The sequence below is a fragment of the Biomphalaria glabrata genome, chromosome 15 (assembly GCF_947242115.1).
Source record: "Biomphalaria glabrata chromosome 15, xgBioGlab47.1, whole genome shotgun sequence".
Classification (NCBI taxonomy): domain Eukaryota; kingdom Metazoa; phylum Mollusca; class Gastropoda; family Planorbidae; genus Biomphalaria; species Biomphalaria glabrata.
The window spans coordinates 27,674,123-27,701,496 of NC_074725.1; the positions used below are offsets into that span (position 1 = coordinate 27,674,123).

Below are 27,374 nucleotides of genomic sequence, written 5' to 3' on the forward strand. Positions count from 1 at the left end.
TCTACATCTAGATCTATTCGTTTCTTCATAAACCATATAATATATATTGTAGGACCACCTTCTACGTTTACAGAGTTGTGGCGTCATTCCCCAAATTACTACGAATGGCTGCACCTAAAAAGAACCAAATTTGTTTTTAAAATATATTTATATCGTTTTGTCTCTAAGTGTGACGTAATAGACTTATTCGCTATAAGAAAAAAAAAAACACACACACACAAACGAGTTGTAGGTGAAGGACCTGTCCCTGTCAAACATGGGCGTAGCCAGGATTTTTTTTCGGGGGGGGGGGAGGTTCTCATGTATGAGTGTGTGTGTGTGTACAATAATAGATCTTTATTACATTCTGACCCTGCATTCTTTCAGAAGACGTTTATTGTATCCTAGAATAGGTTCTCCTGGAGTTAGTGGGGAAATTGTAGACACCCCGCCCTTGCCAGCAAAGGGGTCTGGGGGAGCTTACAGCCGCCAAGTACTATTTCCGGTATTTAAAGCCAAAAAAAAAAAAAAAAAAAAAACATATTCTGAAGTATCTACAGTGCATTATCCTGCTATTAAAATTTTTAGTTCAAAAACCTAATCTGCTATTCTTACTTACTTAGATCCTCCAGCGCTGTTCCTCGCATTGGGCAGCAAGTTGTCTCCACAAAAATCTGTCACTGGCAAAGTCTTAAGCCTCTTCCCACCTGGTGCCCACTGCTCTGAGGACCTCCATGAAAGTGTGGCGGTAAGTTGAGCTAGGGTGTCACTGTTTGCGCTTTCCTAGTAATGGTCTCCATGTCATCGCAACTCTTAGTATGCGTAATTCATCTTGTCGGAGAACATGTCCCGCAAACCTCATGCGACGCTCTGTCACAACTTTACTAAGAGGTTGACTCCCAGTTCGGCATAGGATTTCCTTTATTGAGATCCGATCTATAACTGACTCCTAAAATCCGTCTTAGCCATCTTTGTTGAGCCACATTTAGTCTTTTTTTTTTTTTTCAATTTCGGTAGATGACTATTCACTGCACTTTATTAATGTAGTCTAGCGGCTGGTAGAAATGTGTAACCTGTCTTGGCTACGCTCTTGGAATTAGGTGACTAGTTTGCTTTAGATTTTATATCAAAATCATCTGTTGGGGGGGGGGGGGTTTAAACTAAAAATCTCAGGAGTTTTTTTTTTTTTTTTTAAATTCAAAACCCCTTAGCTACGCTCATAGAGAGTGCGTTTCATCGTATAAAAAAATTTCGAAGGGGGTTTTAAAACAAAAATCTTCCTTAGATTTGCTCTTGGAAATGGGGTATTGTCGTTAATATTTTTGTTTTGTTTTAAAGAACCGCAAAATCCCCTAGTAGGGGGTTTTAAACTCAAAACCCCATTGGCTGTGCTGGGGCAAGTGATGGTTTAATATTACAATCTCACCTAAAATAAACAAAATCAAAGCAAAAAATCAGTCACTAAATTCCGACCCACCCCCCTCTGAGGGAGGGATTTCATTTGAGGGGGGGGGGTTGAACCCTTAACCCGCCCCCCGGCTATGCCCATGCTGTCAAATATTTGTAAGCAGACATAACATAAAAAAAACATTTAATAAATGCCATGAAAGACAAAGCTAAAAGGCTTTTCTTGTTATATATGCTGGAGCAAAGTCATATAAGAACCTTTTTTTAAAAGTATCATTACAGCATGCAAAAGGCTGCCTCAATCACTAAGGAAAACCAATGATTTAGGTGTTTGACATTCTAATTAATTCTCATAGATGAACGTTGGATATAATAATTATCTAAAAAAAATAAAAGAATGTAGGCCCCATAGGCCTATATAGTTTATAATGCACACAAAAAATTGATGAAATCTAATATTGTCTACGATAAGAGTGAGTGCAGAGGCCTAGAGGTTGACTTGGCAATCCCAGCTGCAACATGCAAATTTTGCCACACCTAATGCACACAAAGCCGTTGTCCGAATTTATTTTTTTTTTTAATCGTCTCTGCCTTTCTTCGGCAATCTTATCTTATCTTATATAATACAGACATTACTTCAAAAAAAGAAGATGATTACATCCTACGCGTCATGAATTCAATCATGCATATTAACCAATGACCTAAATTCTGCCAAGTCACTGGTTTTCCTGGCTAGCTCAGGCAACCCATTCCATGCTCTAATAGCACTAGGGAAGAAGGAGCATTTGTACAAATTTGTCCTAGCATATGAAATGCACCTACCTGATGCGTCTGATTATTTTATTAAATTTAATTTTTGTATTTTGAAGATTATGGCTCAGTGTTTTAAGTATAATTGCTACTCTACTTTTGAGATGATAAGTGCTAAGTGGTGATAAGTAGTGCTTTTGTATAATCTTTACCGACCTGGATCAAAACATAAAAGTTTAATGTCAAGTTAAACTCCCATGCAGGTAAGATGTTTTCAATATGCTGAACTCTTTGACATTTTCTTAAGAGAAGAAATAGCGCTTTCACATAGATAATCTTCGTTCTTGTTTTGTTTTTAAAGTATTTTTATATATTGCTTGTTTTGTTATTGTTTTTAAAGTATTTTTATATATTGCTTGTTTTGTTTTTGTTTTTGAAGTATTTTTATATATTGCTTGTTTTGTTTTTGTTTTTAAAGTCTTTTTATATATTGCTTGTTTTGTTTTTAAAGTATTTTTATATATTGCTTGTTTTGTTTTTGTTTTTAAAGTATTTTTATATATTGCTTGTTTTGTTTTTTAAAGTATTTTTATATATTGCTTGTTTTGTTTTTAAAGTATTTTTATATATTGCTTGTTTTGTTTTTAAAGTATTTTATATATTGCTTGTTTTGTTTTTAAAGTATTTTTATATATTGCTTGTTTTGTTTTTAAAGTATTTTTATATATTGCTTGTTTTGTTTTTAAAGTATTTTTATATATTGCTTGTTTTGTTTTTAAAGTATTTTTATATATTGCTTGTTTTGTTTTTAAAGTATTTTTATATATTGCTTGTTTTGTTTTTAAAGTATTTTTATATATTGCTTGTTTTGTTTTTAAAGTATTTTTATATATTGCTTGTTTTGTTTTAAAGTATTTTTATATATTGCTTGTTTTGTTTTTAAAGTATTTTATATATTGCTTGTTTTGTTTTTAAAGTATTTTTATATATTGCTTGTTTTGTTTTTAAAGTATTTTATATATTGCTTGTTTTGTTTTTAAAGTATTTTTATATATTGCTTGTTTTGTTTTTAAAGTATTTTTATATATTGCTTGTTTTGTTTTTAAAGTATTTTTATATATTGCTTGTTTTGTTTTTAAAGTATTTTTATATATTGCTTGTTTTGTTTTTAAAGTATTTTTATATATTGCTTGTTTTGTTTTTAAAGTATTTTTATATATTGCTTGTTTTGTTATTGTTTTTAAAGTATTTTTATATATTGCTTGTTTTGTTTTTGTTTTTTGAAGTATTTTTATATATTGCTTGTTTTGTTTTTGTTTTTAAAGTCTTTTTATATATTGCTTGTTTTGTTTTTAAAGTATTTTTATATATTGCTTGTTTTGTTTTTGTTTTTAAAGTATTTTTATATATTGCTTGTTTTGTTTTTTAAAGTATTTTTATATATTGCTTGTTTTGTTTTTAAAGTATTTTTATATATTGCTTGTTTTGTTTTTAAAGTATTTTTATATATTGCTTGTTTTGTTTTTAAAGTATTTTTATATATTGCTTGTTTTGTTTTAAAGTATTTTTATATATTGCTTGTTTTGTTTTTAAAGTATTTTATATATTGCTTGTTTTGTTTTTAAAGTATTTTTATATATTGCTTGTTTTGTTTTTAAAGTATTTTATATATTGCTTGTTTTGTTTTTAAAGTATTTTTATATATTGCTTGTTTTGTTTTTAAAGTATTTTTATATATTGCTTGTTTTGTTTTTAAAGTATTTTTATATATTGCTTGTTTTGTTTTTAAAGTATTTTTATATATTGCTTGTTTTGTTTTTAAAGTATTTTTATATATTGCTTGTTTTGTTTTTAAAGTATTTTTATATATTGCTTGTTTTGTTTTTAAAGTATTTTTATATATTGCTTGTTTTGTTTTTAAAGTATTTTTATATATTGCTTGTTTTGTTTTAAAGTATTTTTATATATTGCTTGTTTTGTTTTTAAAGTATTTTTATATATTGCTTGTTTTGTTTTTAAAGTATTTTTTATATATTGCTTGTTTTGTTTTTAAAGTATTTTTATATATTGCTTGTTTTGTTTTTAAAGTATTTTTATATATTGCTTGTTTTGTTTTTAAAGTATTTTTATATATTGCTTGTTTTGTTTTTAAAGTATTTTTATATATTGCTTGTTTTGTTTTTAAAGTATTTTTATATATTGCTTGTTTTGTTTTTAAAGTATTTTTATATATTGCTTGTTTTGTTTTTAAAGTATTTTTATATATTGCTTGTTTTGTTTTTAAAGTATTTTTATATATTGCTTGTTTTGTTTTTGTTTTTAAAGTATTTTTATGTATTGCTTGTTTGTTTTTAAAGTATTTTTATATATTGCTTGTTTTGTTATTGTTTTTAAAAGTATTTTTATATATTGCTTGTTTTGTTTTTGTTTTTGAAGTATTTTTATATATTGCTTGTTTTGTTTTTGTTTTTAAAGTATTTTTATGTATTGCTTGTTTTGTTTTTAAAGTATTTTTATATATTGCTTGTTTTGTTTTTGTTTTTAAAGTATTTTTATATATTGATTGTTTTGTTTTTTAAAGTATTTTTATATATTGCTTGTTTTGTTTTTAAAGTATTTTTATATATTGCTTGTTTTGTTTTTAAAGTATTTTTATATATTGCTTGTTTTGTTTTTAAAGTATTTTTATATATTGCTTGTTTTGTTTTTAAAGTATTTTTATATATTGCTTGTTTTGTTTTTAAAGTATTTTTATATATTGCTTGTTTTGTTTTTAAAGTATTTTTATATATTGCTTGTTTTGTTTTTAAAGTATTTTTATATATTGCTTGTTTTGTTTTTAAAGTATTTTTATATATTGCTTGTTTTGTTTTTAAAGTATTTTTATATATTGCTTGTTTTGTTTTTAAAGTATTTTTATATATTGCTTGTTTTGTTTTTAAAGTATTTTTATATATTGCTTGTTTTGTTTTTAAAGTATTTTTATATATTGCTTGTTTTGTTTTTAAAGTATTTTTATATATTGCTTGTTTTGTTTTTAAAGTATTTTTATATATTGCTTGTTTTGTTATTGTTTTTAAAGTATTTTTATATATTGCTTGTTTTGTTATTGTTTTTAAAGTATTTTTATATATTGCTTGTTTTGTTATTGTTTTTAAAGTATTTTTATATATTGCTTGTTCTGTTGATTTGTGGCCGTGCACACTTCCATACAGGCAACATTTTAGCTTAGATCTAAACCAGGGGTTCTCAACTCAATTGCCTAAGACCATCGATAAATGGATTGTTTTTTGTCAATTCTTCTATTGCTGTGCAAATGTGGGTGGGTTTGGGTCGCGGAAAAGTGGGGGGTTGTAAAAAGGGGTCGCCGAGCTTAAAAGGTTGAGAACTGCTGATCTAAACCGTTGATAAAGGATGAACATTTTATGGTTAGAGAATGTTTTTGGTCGGTCCTTGGATTGCAGTTTCCAGACAGCTCGTACAACTAAACCGATGTAGGCGTATTATGTTTTTAGTGATAACTTGAACAAACTTCTTTTGTGTACAGGGACTCAAGATAGCTTTTATTAACAATTAAACAATATACACATCAACTTGAGATAAGATATAGAGCTAATAGTAGCAATTAAAATGAAATGATATTTGAACACAATCTAATTCACTACAAAGACACGTTCTTTAATCTCTTGCGTCTCTGATCAGTCTTTCTCAACTATCAAAACACGTGACTTATATCGAGACCAATTGCTATAGCAGGCCTCAACACTGACCAATAACCCGTTGCCACGTCGTACAGAACTGTGATGTAGCAACTAACTATTGGTCTCCACCGCCCACAGGTTATGACGTTGCAGGTCAGTGTTTACTCATTCTGTGACGATTGGTCTCGGGTGAACACAGGTTACAACGTCACAGGTCTGTGTTCAGGCCTACAACTCTTACTAATACGATTTTCTTCAAGACTTCCTTTTGTGCGACACTGATAAGAATCATCAGTTCTTCCTTACATGAGTGGAAAGCTTAAGCTGCACTAGTTCTGTAAGTATGCAGTCTCCAGACATTATCCACTTTGGGTCCTCCGTGAAGCTTGCATTAACTTACCGTATTTTTGCGCATATTACCCGGTATACAAGTTTTATACAAACGAATGGCCGCTGTGCGGGGTTAACAAAATTTATTTTACTCATAAACATAGCATAGGTGGCTGAGCGGTAAAGCGTTTGGCTTCCGAAGCGGGGGCTCCGGGTTCGAATCCTGGTGAAGACTGGGATTTTTAATTTCCGGATCTTTGGGCGCCTCTAAATCCACCCAGATCAAATAGGTACCTGACATTACTTAGGGAAAAATAAAGGCGGCTGGTCGTTGTGCTGGCCACATGACACCTTCGTTAACCGTAGGCCACAGAAACAGATGACCTTAACATCATCTGCCCTATAGACAGTGGCGTAGCATCCATGGCGCGAAGGGGTTCAATGAACCCGGGCCCACGACCATTAGGGGCCCACAGCCTGTAGCGTAGCAACAAAGGTGCAACGGGGTTCATTTCACTTGGGCCCATTACTCATAGCCATTGGGGCCCACATGATAACTAAGGGAAGTATGACACCAAAGTGAACAGAATAATAACAGTTGTGTAAGAAGCGATTAAAAAAATAGAATCCAATAAACTCCCTCAAAATGTCATAAACTTTATACCAAAACTTTATATTCGTTTTAAAGCATCTATCCGTGTTTTAAGCTTGAGTCAGTATACCAGCGACCTGGATTACTGTCAGCGTACCCTAGTACGATATTCTGCCTCAACGTGGCACTTGGGTGGAAACGACCATTAGAGGAAGTGGTTAGGCTAAATGAATTGCAAAACAAAACTCCTGTGGGAGTGCCCAAGGTAACGCTAGAGTGGACCCATTGCACAGAGCGGAGTTGAAAGAGAGCTCCCTGTCGATAATCCATGCGCCGTTCCTCAAGGGGCCGTTACATAATGGCGAGTCCTGCACGGTTAGCTAGGTACAATATAGGAAAATGGCGGAGGTTCCCGGTGTACTCGGCCTTCGGCCATGCATTCTAGCCCATGCGCCCGGAGTGCCAGATATATCGGAAATAGCAATGCTTTACATAGGCATTGACTTGGATCTCTTCCAGACAGAACGGTTGTTCAAACAGGTTGTTTTGTTTTTTTTACTGTTGCTCAAACAGGTTGTTTGTTTTTATTTTCAAACCTAGAGCTCTTTTTATTGTAATGGTGTCTAGTCCTGAACGTGAATTTAAGTTGAAAATTGTTGCCAGATCGCTCCATTCTTTTTTTTTTAAATAGCATTACAGAAATTGGGGTGGGAGAGAAAGTGATAGTTTGGTTAACAGAAAAAAGAAAGGAAAGGGGAGAGAGTGACAATAACAATTAAATCTACCGGGATAGTCCTGACGGTCACGAATAAAAATTCGACACAGCTGCTATTTATTCAATTTTCTCAAAGCTCAATTTTTTTGTTTTTTTCTGTCTTTAAAATAAAATTTTAATAAAGCCATTGTTGTTTGGAATATAATTGGCTTGTTTTTAATAAAAAGCAACTGGCATGATGTCTACAGCCGGAAAATAGGACAATCGAATGAACTATGAACAATTTCTGGGGCAGAAAATTACTATTCGTGAGAGACCAGGAAATTTGTTTTTGACGATATAAAACCTTTTTGAGCTACTGAATAAAAAAAAAAGGATTTATTCTCCGAATAATTAAAAAAATTAATAAAGTCGATGAATGTGCTACTCGTACATCATCCTACATATTTAAAAAAAAGTAATAAAATCCCTATACTCTTTGAGACGATGAAAAAACTAATTGGGGATTGAACTGACTTTGGTGTTCTGGTAATTAATTAACGAGCTGCTGCACCTACAGAAACACTAAGAAACATTCGGTCATATTGTCCTGCTTATTGTCCAGTACTAAATCGTAAGCGCGATCAACGTTGTAACGTTGGAAAGTGAACAGCAAGATCTACATCAAGCAGAAAGTCAACTGAAGATCTAGAATCAAGTAAATCACTGAAGAATGACTTTAAGAGTGTAAAAATAGAGACTGCTGAAGTAGCTGGGTCTTGATACAATTTTAATTGTTGATTGTTTGTGTTCGCTCTATACAATTACGGAAAGTTGAAAGGCAAATCGATGAGCCTACTATGAAGAGAAAATATTCAAGAGAAGACTTTTAAACTCAACGTATTTGCCATTGTTTCTCGATTACATGACAGATTTCATGGGCATAAAAACATGGTCAAAATGTTGAAGCCTAGTTTTGTAGATTTCATTTCAAGTGCAGACGGCAAAGAGTTATATGATGTCAACATGCTTCTAGTTTCATCTGACCCAGATGATATTTCTATAGGATATTGTTAGGAGATTCAATCCTTAAAGGAAGCCTTTCATAACGACATTTCAAGTCTGTTTCAATACGAAATTTGGCTGTTTATTTTTTGTACACAACTACATGGGATAATTTTTTTCCCTATACAACTTCATTTTATCAAGTTTTCTAAACATTTTCCCAGCATGCATGTCAGTTCTCACTTTGAATCAGTTTGTTCAGCATGACGCCATTTTCGAAATTTCGATTGATCAAAAATTATTTAAAATTTTCTATGATACAGAGCAAGTTGGCTTCACTTTGTGTTCTTTCATTGATAAACACACAAAAGTTTAGAAACAGATGCACTGGTTACTGACTTTTCTACTTAGAATGTTAGTAAATAAATGTTAGATCTATTTACTGTTAAATAATGGACGTAGAATCAGGTAATAGTTTGTATCAATGTTTAATAAATTTACACATAGAAATGTTTTCGGAATGTAAATGTGTATAATGGGAAATAGAACTCATAAAACATTTCTTTTGTCATTCGAAACACCTTGAAGTCGTTTAATATTGTTAAGAAATTGTACCAACATGATTTTAAAGACACTAGAGTTTTAACTGAATCAAACGTAATGACATAATTGGGCCTACTTGTTTTTAAAAAAAGGGCTACAGGGCTAGATGGGGCATATGACCATTGACCACTGGGGTAGTAATTTGCATACGGCGAATGACTCTATGGACATATGGTCGAAGGAGAAGGGGGCCCACCAAGATATTGTTGAACCCGGGCCCACGGATACCTTGCTACGCCACTGCCTATAGACCACAAGTTCTGAAAAGGGGAACTTTACTTTACTTTATAGACATAGGATAATATAGGAAAATATGGACATACAGGTGGGGTTTTAGCGTCACTTTTTAGACCTTAGATCAGCGGTTCTCAACCTTTTAGGCTCGGCGACCCCTTTTTACAATCCCCCACTCTGCCGCGACCCCCCCCCCACACACACACACAGCAATAGAAGAATAGACAAAAACAATTCATTTTTTCGATGGGTGTTAGGCGACCCCTGGCAAATTGTCAATCGACCCATAAAGGGGTCGCGACCCACAGGTTGAGAACCCCTGCCTTAGATAATAGATACTATACGACAGATATGACCTTAGGCTCGCTTTTCACACGCGCGTCGCACTCTGTGCATCGCTTTGCTGGAACGACTGGAGCACGAGGGACGTCTGATGAGCAACAGCTTTATGTACCGGTAGTTTACGGCAAGTCACGTGCGGGGTATATAAGGGTGTAGGTTGTACGATTTTGTTTGTTTTTTTTTTTACTTATTTTTGTAATTTGTGCGAGTTACACGCGTCTGCGGGTTATATGCGAGAAAATACGGCAGTCACTATGTTCTGCTCAACAACCAGTAAGTATGCATGTGTCCTTTGCCCTGCAAGACAAAAGAGTTCTCCGTTAGTGTGAGAATTCCTGAGGTTTTAAGTAACCAATGTAATTTATGTAGGCCTAAGTACGTCGAATAACTATTTAATAACTAAGTATTGCTAGTAGAGGTGAAGCGCTTGGCTTCCAAACTGATGGATCCCGAGTTTGAATCCTGGTGAAGACTGGGGTTTTTAATTTTGGAATTTTAAGGGCTCCCCCCCCCCCCCGAGTCCACCCAACTTTTATGAGTATCTAACATTATTTGGGGAAAGTAAAGGCGGTTGGTCGTTGTGCTGCTTGCCCCCCCCCCCCTCGTTAATCATCAACCATAGAAACAGATGACTTTTACATATTATGCCCTATAGATCGCAAGGTCTGGAAAGGATAATTTAACTTTTGTTCGTGGTGCTGAGGACTGTTCATGGGTGCCTGACACAAAAAATAATATACCACTGTTATACAATCATATGATTGTATGCTAGCGATTGTACGTTCATCTTCAAATGTTATGGTTTGCAATATTTTTATCGATGATATGGGTTCTATTCTATCTTATGGCGGCACTACTTTATGCTTCTATCGAGTGACAAACGTTTTTTTTTTCCTGATGTAGGCCTAGGCCTATATTGTTATTTTTTTTTTTTTTTTTTATTATCCTTTTTTTTTTATCTTCACACAATTCAACTGAATTTTATTTTCTAAAATTAGGTTCTGAACTTCGAATTATTTGTAAAATTAGAGTTCAAGCAAGAAAATAATAAACCTTTATTGAAAACAAAATGTCTAATGAATCAAAAACTTGTTTTCTTATTGCATGAACGAGAAAGGGAGAGCAGCAGAGTACAAAACAAAAATCACGGCATTACCATGTTATTGTTATTTCCCCTTGTACAAGACCACATACCCTTATCTGGCTTACCAGGAGTTGCCACTTAATAATTTTGGGAAAACACAGAGAGAGTGGCTAAGACATACGTAAAATCTGTGTCTTCTACATCAGAGGGCAACGTTCCAGGCAACCCCCGTCACCTGTTGAATGCGCTTCTGTAAAACTAAGCCTAAAACTAAGGGTGCCATTTCAGTTCTGACCACCGATCTGTACATCGAATATAATTTGCTCTTTACAAGATTCAATATTGATTTAGTCAAACGAAAGGGACGGATAATGTTGATCTTTCCAGGGTCGCCGCAAACACAGTGAAATACAAGATTCCAGCATGATCAGAGAAAACTAATCCCATTGGACTATTTTATTTCCTTCCGTCTCCTTTAATTTTCAATGATGCCATCACTTTGGGAATTATTTACATGTTCAAGGCAGTTTATCTGTATAATGTTACAACTTAGTTACAGAAGTGGCCAGGTTTTTCTAATAAAGATAACCAAATATAACTCGTGTACACCTTAATGTGGACTTGTTCTCTTTGTTCTAGCAAGTATGTCGAGTCTAGCATGAGCAGTGATCCACTTGAGGGTGACAAATGAATACGATCAGCTGAAATGAAAATAGTATAGTGATATTTTTACATTCCAATTTTAAAACTGGCTTTTTTTTTTTTTTTAAAGCGTTTAGAATTTTCAACTTACGCTCACTGGTTGATTGCATTCTTGAAGCCAGGTTGACAGTATCTCCAAACAGAAGATAACGCTGCATTTTCAGCCCTACGATACCTGCAGCCACTACGCCTGAAACGTATAACCACGTAATTATTCATGGGTCATTTGAAAATCTTATCTTATTAGAGACAGGGTTACTGCAGCGATTGGACCCCATGATGACCTGCTAACTATCGTAAAAAAAAAAAACGCAACCTAAAAATCTATGGCCATATTACAAGATCTTCGGGGCAAGCAAAGACCTTCCTTCAGGGAACAGTACCAGGAAAAAGAAGAAGAGGCAGACAGAGAAAGCGATGGGAGGACAACATAAAAGAATGGACGGGCCTGCCATTGAAAGAGGTTCTAACTAAGGTAAAGGACAGAGAGGAATGGAGAAAGACGGTCGACGAATCTTACATGGTTCCCCAACTATCCAACAGACTAAGGGATAGGTAATTATAAAAGTAAAAAAATCTTTTCTTCAACCTTAGCAAAATACATTTCTAAAGGGCGGGTAGATTTTAGAAGTTAGTCTGATTTCAATTTTTCAGACCCAGAGTTCTCAGTTTACAAACAAGAACTTCCGGTTTCATTGTTTCAATTATTTGTAACTACTACTATTAAAACAACGGACCTTTAAATATTTAGATTTTAAAAACTCAAATCTGGCATTGTTTCCCAAACTTTTCCTTAACGGAACATTTCGCACATTCTGAGTATGAAATAGAACACTTTGCTTATTTTTTTAGAGAGATTAAATCAATTCACGTGGTGGCCTACTAGTTCAATATTCAAGCCTCGTGGAACACTAGGGTTCCGTGGTACACAGTTTGGGAAATAAATGCCTACCTTTTTTTTAATTTTTTAATTAACTTCTAGGATACAAGTGCCTACAAGTACTACATGTCTAGATCAATCTAGACTCTATAATATTGTTTAAATAACCGATAAAATGACTAAACAAAATAAAAATGCTGTCTAGATATTTCTAGAGTTTTATTTGCACTACGCGACATTTGACGTGTGAGATCACGCTTTCATTGTGAAAACTCATAAAAAATCTCCTGAAATATTGACAACATTGTTATTTTGAGGTGTCATTCAATATGGAAAACACAATACCAGGCGCGATAAAAAAAAAAACGGTATAATACAATACCCGTAATTGTGGAATCTGGTGAAAGAAGCTTTTCGCGCCTCAAACTAATGAAGAATTACTTGAGGTCAACAATTATAGAACATAGGTTGAAACTTTTGGTAATTCTTTTGGTAATACTGTATGACTTTGCTACACGCAAGGCTCGTAAAGTAATTCTGTTCGTAGAATGAATAAAATGCAAATACAAATTTATTTTATAATACAAACTCTATTAATTTTCACGTATTATCCGTATCCCTACCCAAAATGGGCCCTGCGCAATCCGTTTCGCTTAGGGCCCCGCGATGGTTAAGTACGGCCCTGCTATTTAGTGACGGGTGGATACTACTTTTTCTCTCCCCCCCCCTCTTTTTTTTCGCCGCTAAAGTTAAGTGGGGTAACTCTAGTCCGGCCTGCAGAAATAAAAGAATGATCTTTCCATGACTTCTTGGTGGTGTCAGGAATGGTTGAGCCATGTATATAGATGTATGGTGGAAAATATTTTTAAAAAAAAGTGGATTAAAATTGATCAAACACCGAAACAAAATTAAGATCAAAATGGCAAACTACTTCTAACTTTTAAATATCACTTTAGAGCTCTTTGTCGGCTGTGTCTAAATTCTTTGATGCGAAAATTGAAGTGATTACCATAAACAGACAAGAAAACTTACAGCGTTTAGTTATATTATGTTAAAAATCAAGAACTATGTAGAAGAGTTTGATAAGGCTTGAGAAAGTAGACAATGCATCACCTGAATTGACACCGAATTTCAGACGAATGCCTTGACCGAAAACACTAGTATCCCAGAGCAGACTTGACATTTTGTCCTTCAGGCTCAAGCAGAAGTTGGCTATCTCAGTCACGTGATTGTCGCCATTTCTCTCGGGTACTCCTGAGACTAGGAGATATGTGTCTTCTAAAAATAGAGCACAGTCATACAAGACATTTGATTTCAGATTTCAGTCTATCTAAATTTTTAAAAATCAGGTAATACCAGTGTCGTAGCTAGTGATTTGCCATCATTTGGGGGCCTGGGGACTTGACCTGCGTTTTGACATTCGACATCATGACATGAGATAATATTTAATATTTAATGTAAAAAAAATGTTTTCGAACACTCATTTAGGAGGGGGCCCGGGAGGATTTTCAAAATCACCACATCCCCCACATAGCTACGCCACTGTGTACTACAGTATATATTAATTACATGAATTTACGTCGGCGCTGTGTCGTATTACTAAGTGTGTCAGACTATTAAGAGTCAACTGTATTTATACAATATTGTGATAACCTAAGGGAGGCGACTCAACTATAGATGTTTATTTACACGAGGACATCCCAAACAGTAACAATGTCTGCCTTGAGCACAGCCTCTTCATCAGTCCTAGACCCAGGGCGCAAGTCCGTGTCACCATTCATTTTTTGTCTAGTTCTTAACAATGCACCTTTCGCAGAACGAGATGTCGGTGCGCATCACACAGAGGTGCACATCAGAGTTACAACTATATTATTGATTCTGTATATTACTAACAACATTGTCCGATTTCTCCGTGAGTTCTGGTCTATTCTCTATGATGAACATTAGTGGCGTAGATTTTAATAATCCCCCACGACCCCACTTGAGATGGGGGGGGGGGCAAATGAGTGTTCGAAATTATTTTTTTTACATTAAATATTAAACATTACGCTGTTATTTCATGCCATGATGTCGATTGTCAAAATGCATGGACCCCCTAAAGAGGTCAAGCCCCCAAATGATGGCAAATTCCTAGCTATGCTACTGATGGACAAGTGGATTTTTCGTGCTGCCTTTAGGCACTCAGAAAACAACTCGTCTCAAGTCAAATTATGAATTAAAAATCCATAGCCTACGTCACGACATGAACTCGACCACTTCAACCTCCCACAAACACCCTCAACTGATAGAAAATATTAGAGAGTCACCACACATCACACATATTATTAGCTCTTTCTCTCCTAATTGACGATCCCATCGTTGATTGGACCTAATTAAATTAACTTAAAATTTAATTTAAAAAACTTGACTTTGTGTTATATAAAAAGGGCATACATTCCCCTTTAATTCTATACCAAATACAACATTTTCTGATAACAAACAAGAAAGCTATTGAAGCTCAATCATAACAGGGGTAGTGAAATAGTAATGAACTAAAAGAACAACTCCTTCGAAGAGTGGAAAAATAATAACGGAGAGAAAGAGTTAATGGTTGATTCCCCCAAGATCTAGAAATGTCTCATCAAACATGCTGCGTTAGCTTGTAACTGTCCCACACGTTGTAAAGGTTAAGATGACCTACCTAGAGTCTCAATCTTAAAGACGTCATGCTTGGACATCTCACCGTCGATGACGTCAAAGACCTGGTTGACGATGGCGATGGTGACGTCGCCAGGGCAATCGCGGACGATGTCGTCAAAGTCGCACATGACGGCGAAACAAACTGTGGCTTGCTGGAAGATCTCGGGCGCTACCACTGAGCCCTTGAGTAATCTATGTAGCATCGAACTTAATGTTAATTTTTATTACAATGCTTATATAAACTCATTCCGTCTGTCTGTCTGTCTGTCTGGTACACATTTTGTGCACGTTATTTCTCTCACTTTCCATTCTCGGATCAAGTCGAAACTGTCTGTCCGTCTGTCTGTCTGTCTGTTTGGTACACATTTTGTGCACGTTATTTCTCTCACTTTCCATTCTCGGATCAAGTTGAAACTTCGCACAATTATTCATTGCCCCCAACAAAACAACCATTTAAAAAAACAACAGTTTATTGATTAATTAGTAGTAATTAATTGATTTTGTTTAATATAGAAAAATGTAAATACATTTTGCAGCATTGAGATATATGTCTACTAATGTGCAGTTCTTTCCCTTATTAAGATCTGAATTATTTTATTTTTTTAGTATTATTTTTGTTATTTATACTAGGCTTTAAATAGAAAAAATGTTGGTCATTGGCGTAAAACAGTAATACTTTAACTACGAAACGCGGGCCATTTTCGGCACGTGACACGGTGCTCTCCGGCAAAAAGGTTATGACCACGGCGGCTGATCGGTTCCGTTGTACATGATAATTCCTTTTTTTTTTCTGTGTCCGAAAACGGTCCGTGACGCGTGGGCCGGAAATGTATGGTAGCCCCCATTGATGTGGAAAAAGAATATCTGCATTGAGCAAGAGGATGGAGCTTTTCCTGTGTTTTCAAAGTTTGTTTAGGGGCATAGCGAAAAATCCCAAATTTTATTAGCCTTCAGTAGATAAGAACTCAGGCGAGCCAGTCAAAAATACATTTTACATGACTAATATATCCATCAGATTATCAGATTGTACAAGTATAAAATTTATTTAAAAAAAAATCCTCCTTCTTATCATTTCTCTATTTCTTTCGTGTTTTCTCTTTTTTTTCTCTCTCTCTCTCTTTCTCCCTTCTTCTTCTCTGATTCTCTTTATCTTACCCTCTTTATTTTTTTCTTAGCCACTTTCTCTTTTTCTTACCCACTTTCTCTTTTTCTTACCCACTTTCTCTTTTTCTTAAACTTTCTCTTTTTCTTAAACTTTCTCTTTTTCTTACCCACTTTCTCTTTTTGTTATCTCTCTTTCTCTTTTCTTTCTTTTTCTCACTCTCTTAATCTTCCTCCTTCTCTCACTACCTTTCACTCTTCTCCTTCTTTCTCTCTCACTTTTTATATTTGTACTTTCTCTCCTTCTATTTAACTTTCTAGTGGCGGTGCTTTCATTATTCAAGCGTTGAAATTAATGAACCTGGTAGCATATTAAAATCATGTTATCACAACAAAATTCTCTAAAATCCACCAAATTATCAACTCACAAAATAAAGGTGAGCTCTTGTCTTCTCCAAAAGTAGGAATTCTCAAGTCAATCACTTCTGCAGTTGAGTCCAAAAAAAACAAACAGGTGAAACAGTGTATCAGAACATTATCTGTCTATATAATTCTCTACGTCGCCCAACCATGCGGGACACTACGCACGTACGCCGACTCTCTAAGCCTCGATGGAAAAGTTATGGAAAGATAACTCTTATTTTTTGCAAGTCGGACTAGAGATACCCCACGTAACTTTCGCGGCGACAGAGAGAGCGGCTCAGAAAAAAAGGAGGTGGGCAGAACAAGTAATCTTCTCTGTATATATAATTCTCTACGTAGCCCAACCATCCAGTTACTAAATAGAGGCGTATGCTACGCAGCGGATCGGCTCATCTTATGTATTTTTCACCATGCTTGGAATCCCCACTTTCCGAAAAGAAAAGAACCCTCCACATTCACCAACCTGTCAGCTATTGCCTTGGGATACATCTCATTCAGCATCTCCCGACGTCTCATTTGTTCTCTGACCAGTTTCTGAGATTTCTTCACGATTCTGGCAGACATGGCTTTTATGTTGGACACCAGCCTGGAGAAAGTTTAAATTCAATATATTATTATTTTTTTAATCCAAATCTAACCTCGACCTTCACCTTTATTTCCATAACAACGTTTAACAGTCATTAATCTTCAAAATATATTCAAATGTATTCGTTTTCAATGTTACATTTCATTTCACACATTGTCACAAAACTGTTTGCACATTGTCACAAAACTGTTTGCACATTGTCGCAAAACTGTTTGCACATTGTCACAAAACTGTTTGCACATTGCCACAAAACTGTTTGCACATTGTCACAAAACTGTTTGCACATTGCCACAAAACTGTTTGCACATTGTCACAAAACTGTTTGCACATTGCCACAAAACTGTTTGCACACTGCCGCAAAACTGTTTGCACACTGCCGCAAAACTGTTTGCACATTGCCACAAAACTGTTTGCACATTGCCACAAAACTGTTTGCACATTGTCACAAAACTGTTTGCACATTGCCACAAAACTGTTTGCACATTGTCGCAAAACTGTTTGCACATTGTCACAAAACTGTTTGCACATTGCCGCAAAACTGTTTGCACATTGCCGCAAAACTGTTTGCACATTGCCGCAAAACTGTTTGCACATTGCCACAAAACTGTTTGCACACTGTCACAAAACTGTTTGCACATTGCCACAAAACTGTTTGCACACTGCCGCAAAACTGTTTGCACATTGTCACAAAACTGTTTGCACACTGCCGCAAAACTGTTTGCACATTGTCACAAAACTGTTTGCACACTGCCGCAAAACTGTTTGCACATTGTCACAAAACTGTTTGCACATTGCCACAAAACTGTTTGCACACTGCCGCAAAACTGTTTGCACATTGTCACAAAACTGTTTGCACATTGTCACAAAACTGTTTGCACATTGCCACAAAACTGTTTGCACATTGTCACAAAACTGTTTGCACATTGCCACAAAACTGTTTGCACACTGCCGCAAAACTGTTGACACATGTCGAGACATCGTTTACAGTAGTTTACACTATGATTCGACTCTGTTTACATGATTCTAATTATTATTATTATTTGTACACCATTTATGCATTGTAATGCAGTCCTTTACATGGTTTCAATTCTCGCTTGACACCATTTACAGACGACCATGACATCATTTGGGGCACGGTAGCTGAAAGGTTAAGCGCTGGGCTTCCGAACCTGGAGTCCTGTGTTCGAATCTCGGTGAAGACTGGGATTTCGAATTTCGGAATTTTAAGGGCGCCCCTGAGTCCACCCAACTCAAATGGGTACCTGACACCCTTGTTAACCATTGACCAAAGAAACATATGGCCTTAACAACAGCTGCCCTATAGATCGCAAGGTCTGAAAGGGAAACGAAACATTACTATGACGCCATTTACTAATTAAATTTACATCTTGTAATTACAATTCAGATTCAATATAAAGTTATAACATTTGCTTTACAAGGGCCGTATCACAAAAATAAAATAAAAACGATTGTAACTCATGAAAAACTTCTGACTTAAAAAAAACGCTTTATGGGGGAGGAATATTTCTGCAGGGTGGGGGGTGTGTGGCTGAGAGTCGAAAACCTAAAACTGTGTTTGCTGAGCGCCCCCATGTTTTTTTTTCTCCCATTTCTCATTCTCTAATCATGTTTAGACTTTGCACAATTAGTCAATTACACGACAAGACAAGAATCAATAAAAAAAAAAATAAACCAGTTATTTAATTAATTGTTAGTCATTCATTATTTTGTTTAGTATCGAAATAAGGGAAATAAATGCTACTTAATGAGAGATGTGGATGTAATCTCCTCATTATGTTTTGAAACGTTTTTTCCCATTCTCGAATCAAGCTGAAAGTTTGCACAATTATTCACAGTTGACGACAATACACGAATCAATCCAAAAAAATTAACCAATTAGTTAATCATTTAGTACTTATTAATACATTTTGTTTTATATAGCAGAAAGAGAGCTAAACCCTGTAATATTCAGTTAGTGGCATTAATTAGCGTTTTTTTTTCCACGTTAGATAAGCTTTGATTTTAAAAAAGTATTATTTTTTTCAATAGCTTGTTTAAAGGTAAAGCACTAGTCAAAATTAAACGACTCTTGTCATTGACACAATGTGAAAATAATTTTAAAATTATATGAGCTTCAGACTGTGTTAGATCTTAAGGATGGCTGGAAACAAAACAGAAATGATTGGTTGGGAAGATCACGTGAGGTCAACGGACGAATAGAAAGTGAAAGATAATTTACAAACAATCCTTTGTTCTGAAGTGCTTCCGGCTAAGTTCACTTCTGCTATAAATACCAACCTACCGAATGCACAGCACTACGTCCAAGGGATAGATGGCCAGTTCAACAATGAAGATGATAGAGGCGTAGACTTTGGTGATGAAACTGTTGCGTCCAGCCGCCAAGGTGGCGTTTGCAATTTTTTCACTCAAAAGTATCTGCAAGTGACAATAATAATAATAATTTAATTTATGGAGCGCTGTTAACCAGTACGATGTAGGCTCAAAGCGCTGAGATAACATTGCAAACATAAACACGAGAGTTACAAGATTACAAAGACAGTTTGTGTGGAAACACAAACTCAAAATCGGCCCCTAAGTGGTCCACCCAGGCAGGCTTCAATATTTTCAGAAAGAACATCCAAATGAAATTATATCAAAGACAAATGAGAGATAAGAATGGAGAAAGAAGGTTAACAGGAGAATGCGTTTCAGTCGTGAAAAATTGAAGAAAACGCTTTTGGCGTCGGGGCTTCGCCCCGAACCCCACTGATAAGTAATAAGCTGTAGATGTCAGGAGAATGCGTTTCTGCAGTGAAGAATGCAAAGAAAACGCTTTTGGAGTCGGGGCTTCGCCCCGAACTCCACTGATAAACAATGAGCTGTAGATGTCAGGAGAATGCGTTTCTGCAGTGAAAAATGCAAGAAAGCCCGAACCCAACTGAGGAAACTTACAGCGCTTTCCCAGACCCCCAAGCGTGCAAGAGAAGGGCCTCAACATGACTGTTTTTTTTTCCTGTTTTTTTTTTCGCCGAAGATTGAGAATCAGTCTTATTTTATACTCATATATATATATATATATATATATATATATATATATATATATATATATATATATATATATATATATATATATGCTGTACGCACGTTTATGTATAGGGTTAGGGTTTACTGGGCGTTAGGGTTAGGGTTTGGAAAAAAATCGCCCCCCCCCACTCCAAAGTTCTGGATCCGCCAGTGGCATCAGAAGTTTGAATGGTCTAAAATATTATGGTGTCAGATTTTCAATATCTTTTCTAGTTTACGAGATCTAAACGGGACAGACGGACAGACATTTCGCACAAAACTAATAGCGTCTTTTCCCCTTTCGGGGGCCGCTAAAAATGATAATTTAATCTAAAGAAGTTTTGATCAGATATGTTTTAATGTTGTGCATGAGTACAGTGAAGCATGTTGTCTGACTGAGATTAATGGGGAGTGAGTTAAAAACCTTTGGTCCGTGTACTGAAAAAAAACCGCAAACCGAAACTGTTGATGGAATGTTATGCCCCTTTCAGTAACCCACATAATATTGTATATTACTCCCCTTTTGGGGATACTGTATAGAGTAGGAAGAGTTGTGCCCATGCATAGGGAAGACTACTCCGGTAGCCAAGATGGCTGATTAAAGTTGTTATGATCTTAAATGTTCTTATTTCAAGTTTGTGTACTTTCAACTATCTATCGTAACATAGACTTTTGAGGGAGAAGCGAGGCACCACAAAAGTCCTTCGAGCGCAGGTCTCTGAGGAACATATGGAGTAACTAGTTTGCTAAGGGGATTTCTTTACTGTAGTTTGTGTCTATACACAGATGACAAAGTGTGGCCAACCAGTGTGGTCGATTCTTGCTTTCACAGGAAGCCAATGGAGCGTGCGCAAGAGAGCAGTAGCAGAATCTCGTCGTGTTTGTAATAGGACTATTAGTAGAGAGTTGTTCTGAATTCATTGGAGCTTGGCGATTTTGTCATCGGGTATACCTGCTAACACGGCGTTGCAGTAGTCAGCGCGGGAGAGTATGAATGGTCGGATTTGGCCTAATCTGCGCAGCTGCAGATAAAGAACCTTGCAGAGCTGACTTATGTGTGGGTCGAAAGACAGTGTTGAGTCCAAGAAAACTCAAGATTGCGAACTACATTGACAAAAGGAGCCTGGCAGTTCGTGATAAAAAGGGAATTTGTGTTCTTGACTGATGATACTGATGGACTTTTATTAACCATTATGTAGCGTATCGAATTGCAACGCTATGAGCGTATCCCAAATACACGATCTCAAGAGATTCCAACTTTTGGTAAAAAATTATTTTGTTTGGTATCGCAAACAAGGGAAAGAAATAGTACTAGATTGAAGTGGTGGTATAAGGTGAATTAATCCCCTTTATAGATTTTCGTCTGAGGTTTATTACAAATTGAATTACATGACTGATCCAAAGTTATTGATACACTTAATATAAGCTTTGTTTGTTTTTAAAGTATTTTTTTTTATTTTGCTTGTTGTATGTTAAGGATAACATAATTAATAAACAAGGATAATATATTGGACAAAAAGGATAGCATAATGGATAAAAAGCATATATAGCATAATGGATAAAAAGGATATTATAATGGATAAAAAGGATATTATAATGGACAAAAAAAAGCTTAACATAATTGATAATCACGATAATATAATAGATAAACAAGGATGATATAGATAAACAAGGATGATATAGATAAACAATGATAATATAGTGAACAAAAAAGGTTCACATAATTGATAAACAAGTATAACCTAAAAGATAAACAAGTATAACATAAATTATAAAGAATAAACAATGATAATATAATCGATAAAAAAGAATAATTCAATGGATAAATAATAATAACATACTGGATATACAATAATAACAATGGATAAACAGGGTTAACACCATGGATAAACAAGGATATCACAATGTCTGAACAAAGAATAGTGAGATTTAAATAAAAGAAAATGTTAAAAAATATTTTCCATTAAAACTAATTAGTTTGTGTTTTTTTTTATTTGAAGTGTAAAATCCTTGAGGAACAAATTACACCCTGAACATTTCTCAGAGGACAACAGTTCTTATGACAGTAATTTACAAGGTAATCCATCTAACTCGCTGTATGCTTATTTATTTGTCAGACTTCATAATATTGATTACTTTACGTTGTTAAATTATAAGACATTTTTTTTCTCTCTTTTTTTTTATTTTAGTTACAGAGTATGAAATAATCAGTTGAATGTAATTGATTATATATATTTTTTTAGCGTATAAATTGTGGTAATGTGGGACAAGAACCATTATGGCTATGGTAGATATATAACATTCAGTTGTATAGCGCAAGACTAAAAATTAAAAGATTAATGTTAAAATAGGTCGGTATAATATTTGTTCCCTACGGTGTCCAATGTATGGGATGCAAATTGACGAGTAAACTCAGCAAACCGAGACCAATTGTTATAGAAGGCCTGAACACTGACCTGCTACGTCACAGCCAGTGGGCAGTTTAGACCAATAGCGCGTTGCCACATCACGGGCCTGTACGACATGGCAACTTATATATTTATTCAGCACATTATCTCATGTCATGATGTCGAATGTCAAAATACAGGGGCCCCTAAAAAGGTCAAGCCCCCTGGGCCACCACCCAATCCCTGGCTACACCACTGTATGAATTGATCCTCAGGTCGTTCTACGATTAATGGGGAACAACAATACAGACCTGAGATGACTTGAGGGCGTCTATAAATGCTGTCATGTTATTGAACCACTGTGTGGCCCGTTCTAGGGAAGGGGTGGTGTAGTTTCCGATGATCACAGATCGCATGGTTTCGATAGTTTCCGTGAGTTGTTGCCTTGGGGCCAGTGTCATTTGCTCCTAAGGAATAAAGTTTGGCACACATGTGGTTTATTACAAGGCTTATATCAACTCACTCTGTCTGTATGTCTGTCTGGTACAAATCTTGAGCACGTTATTTCTCCCACACCCATTCTCAGATCAAGTAGAAACTTTACACAATCATTTATTGTACTTGCCAAAACAAGAATCAATTCAAAAAATTAACAAATTAGTCAATAAATTACTGGTAAATAATTATTTTGTTTCATATCGAAACTAGGAAAATAACTTCTACATTATTGAGAGATAAAACAACTCAACTCAGCTCTTGTAAACCATACCAACAACCGCAAGGAACCTGTTCTTCAATGAATTTCTGCACACATTGAAATAGAAAGCAATGAAAAAAAAACAGACATAGGCCTACTGGCCAAAGATGGAAGAATGATCAAACAAATGAAATCATTACACAGAAGAAATGAAGAAAAAGATAAAGTGTAGAATAAATGAGAATCGGACCATCTCACATACCAATTACAAGAAGAACTATTTCTATTATAAGTTATCTCGATATGACTAACGCATAATTTTTCAACTCGAAACCGGACACAACAGAATTCCAGAGAATTCTGAAAATGTCCTGCATACTGCATACCCTCTCAAGAGGCCCGAACAAGAATCTGGCCCCAAAACCTCCTATAGAAGAAAATTATACGGAGAACTATCTGATCTGGAAACCACTGCGCTATAAGGTTACTTATCTGAACCCTGCAACATAAAAAAATGAAAACAAAGAAGAAGAAGAAATTGAGATATATTTTGTAAATACTAGTCGTCCCAGGGCGTAGCATACGCCACTATTTTGCAGGGCCGGCCATAGGCACTACAACCTATGCGACCGCAGTGGGCCCGTACTTTATTAGGGCCCGCGTTAAATCTAGGTGTAAATTATCAAATTGAACCATTTTTAGCGGCCCCCGTAAGGGGAAAAAGCCGCTATTAGGTTTGTGCAAAATGTCCGTCTGTCCGTCTGTCCGTCTGTCCGTCTGTCCGTCTGTCCGTCTGTCCGTCTGTCACACTCAGATCTCGAAAACTAGAAGAGATATGAAAAATATTATTTCATCATTAAATCCGGCTTGAAAAGTTTAGGTGCAACGGCTACTTTTGGTTTTCTAAAAGCAAACCGTTTAATTTATAAAATTAATTATGCAAGCGATTTTTTCATAAAAATACACCAATTCTAAAACAATTACGTAAATGTAAGGGAGGCAATGTTACAATATGCTAACAAAGATGGACAATTTTTGTGTATTTTCAGTATCACTAAGTCAAATATATTTTTAAAATGTACAGGAAATGTTTACAACAAATACAAATAATAGTTAAAGACGTTTTTTCTGGTCAACTAGCTGCTAAAATTAAAAGAAAACATTTCTGTTTGTTTATAAAGGCTAATAATGAACTTTGTATGTAAATATCACGCACATTTTTTTAAATGGACTTTTTATGCAGCGATTTTCGTGCAGTAGCGTAACGTCGCAACATGATCAGGTGCTAAACCAATTCCTTAAACTTTTTTTAAAAATCAGATTTTATTTATTTTTTGTTTAGTGCCCCCATCCGAATAAAAGAAGCTTATTTTTGTGCGTTTTGTCTGTTGGTCGGTCTGTCCGTCACGATTAGATTTAAAAAACTAGAACTCTAAAAGCTATTGAAAATCTGATTTACCCTTTAATGTTCCTCCCATAACATCTCAATAGTTTTAAGTATCTAAAATTGATTGTTCCGGATTTTTTTGTGCAAAACTAATCAACGCCAACAAATGTTTATTTGCTCTTCTAACTTATATTACATTCAATTTCCATGCTTAAACGTTGCAAAAACACATTATCAATAATATTTTGTTCCGTTTTTTATGTAAATAGCATATTAATGCTAAATCATAATCTCTATACTTACTTATATTTCATTAAGTGTAAAAATGTTCCGGATATTGTTTTATAGAACATGAATTATGCCTAATGATTGTTTGAAATCGCATAAGGCTTTTAAAAAAAGTAATTTACTTGAATTGATTACTGAAAATTACTTTTTAGACATTTAATTTTCTTGTAAAACAAACATAACATAGAAGTTTTGTAATCGATAAAGAAAGTTCCGGATTTTGTTTCTTACAAATCGTCGCCAGAAATTTCCGAATTTATTTAAAAATCTACTAACGACAAATAATTGTTTGAACTCCCTCTTCTAATTAATAAACAAATAATCTTTTCATTTACGAAATAATGTTTTTACGGATTTTTATGAAAAATATTTTAACTCACTACTCTCTTACAGTACATTTAACTTTCTACCTAAAACACTAAAAAATCTAATTATCGTTAATATTATGTTCCGATTTTTAAGGAAAACAGAATCCAAACACCAAAGTAAGGTATGAAAATCTCTCCACGTGGCTGTAGTACATCTAATTTTTATACGAGACCATCCAAAAAATTTAATTAACGGTATTACATTTATCTGAAATTCTCTTTTTCTTTTACTATTTATACAAACATCCGGAACAATCTATTATATAAACTTTTCAATTGTGTTCATACCTAAAAATTATTGCGATGTTTTGAAACGTAAAATAAAGGTTAATCAATTTTTAATAACTTTTAGTTGTTTTTTTTATATCAAGATAACGGACAGACCGACTGACAGACAAAACGCAAAAACAATGTGGCTTTGATCCTTTTTAAATAATATCTATTAGAACTCAGTGCACCAATGTCTATGAACCCTCGTTAAATATCTCGTGTAAATAAAGACATTTTTTTTTATGGTACCGGTACTAGCCTATTGTGAGGTAATGGAATTTTTTTTCTTTGACGTCATATGAATGGACTCTTTAAATGTAATGTTAAAAGAACGCACTCGGTGCACCAATGTCTATTAACCCTCGAAAAAATTGCTTGTATTAATGAAAACATATTTTAGTCTAACTAAGCCGTGTGACGTAGTGTTTTTTTTTTCCTTTGACGTCACATGGAATGAAATCTTTAAATGAAATGCTAAAAGAACGCACTCGGTGCACCAATGTCTATGAACACTCGAGAAATGGCTCGTGTTGATAAAGGTGATTTTTAGTCTAGCTAGGCCTTGTGACGTAGTGTTTTTTTTTCCTTTGACGTCATATGGAATGAATTCTTTAAATGAAATGCTAAAAGAACGCACTCGGTGCACCAATGTCTATGAACACTCGATAAAAGGCTCGTAATGATGAAGGCGATTTTTATTCTAGCTAGGCCGTGTGACGTAGTGTTTTTTTTTCCTTTGACGTCATATGGAATGAATTCTTTAAATGAAATGCTTAAAGAACGCACTCGGTGCACCAAAGTCTATGAACACTCGATAAATGGCTCTTATAGATGAAGGCGATTTTTAGTCTAGCTAGGCCGTGTGACGTAGTGTTTTTTTTTTCCCTCTGACGTAATATGGAATTAATTCTTCAAATGAAATGAAAAAAGAACTCGGTATAGTAATGTTTATTAAGCCTCGTTATGTGACTCGCGTTTAAAAAAGGAATGATATCTTGATTTAGATCTAATCTAGATTTTTTAAACTAGATCTAGATTTTTATTACAGTATATCTAGATCTGGATTTATATTCTAATTAAAATTATTTTAGAGTCTAGATCTAGAATTTCTAGATCTAGTTTAGACTAAAATAGACTAGATTAAGATGTAGAATTTCAATTTCTAAACTTAAAGTGTAAAAAAAATGTGTAGATTTTCATTTCCAAACGTTTTGATCAATATTGTAATGTTTTAATATACTAAAACTAATCTACTATTTTTTTATTAAATTTAAATTTAAATTTACGGCAAATGAATCTTTGAAACATTATTACTTTTGACCATCGGATGGCTGCCTGGTCGTGCGGTTTGCGCGCTGGACTGTCGTTCAGATTTATGGATGGCCCAGGGTTCAAACCCTGCCCGCTCCCATCCCCCGTCGTCCTGCGGGAGGTTTGGACTAGGAAGTAATTATCTTCAACTCTGAAGGAACATCCGAAACGTGTAAAACATTTTACATCAAAATTAAATCACCTCTTGAATATTATTTGCGAATATGCAGATCCGACAGGGATCCGACTTCGACGGGGGCCGCCTCTGAGTTTGTGTAACACAAACTCTCTTTGTAATCTTGTATAACTTACAACAGATTTCCCGCGGCCTCCTGATTTATCAGGACCTCCTGGAAATCTCATTAAATTTCAAAATATACGAAAAAGTCCTGGAAATCTCCGGAATTTCTTAAAATCTTATAAAAACTCAGAGAAATCTGCTGAAATAAATAGACAAAAATTATCATTTTGGGGTGTCATTCAATATAGAAAACGCCATTGTGCAATACCC

General features: G+C 34.8%; 1 protein-coding gene across 1 annotated transcript in view; it reads right to left on the bottom strand.

Moving 5' to 3' along the window:
- Positions 1 to 9,834: 9,834 nt before the first annotated feature.
- LOC129923063 (soluble guanylate cyclase gcy-34-like) overlaps positions 9,835 to 27,374 on the bottom strand; it is a 35,469-nt gene continuing 17,929 nt past the window's right edge. The window contains exons 7-14 of the mRNA XM_056012020.1: positions 22,854 to 23,009; positions 19,395 to 19,528; positions 16,970 to 17,092; positions 14,984 to 15,174; positions 13,417 to 13,581; positions 11,515 to 11,613; positions 11,331 to 11,422; positions 9,835 to 9,934 (exon numbers count right to left, since the gene is read on the bottom strand). Coding sequence (XP_055867995.1) covers positions 9,890 to 9,934; positions 11,331 to 11,422; positions 11,515 to 11,613; positions 13,417 to 13,581; positions 14,984 to 15,174; positions 16,970 to 17,092; positions 19,395 to 19,528; positions 22,854 to 23,009 — 1,005 coding nt within the window. The 3' untranslated portion in view covers positions 9,835 to 9,889. The remainder of the gene's footprint in view (positions 9,935 to 11,330; positions 11,423 to 11,514; positions 11,614 to 13,416; positions 13,582 to 14,983; positions 15,175 to 16,969; positions 17,093 to 19,394; positions 19,529 to 22,853; positions 23,010 to 27,374) is intronic.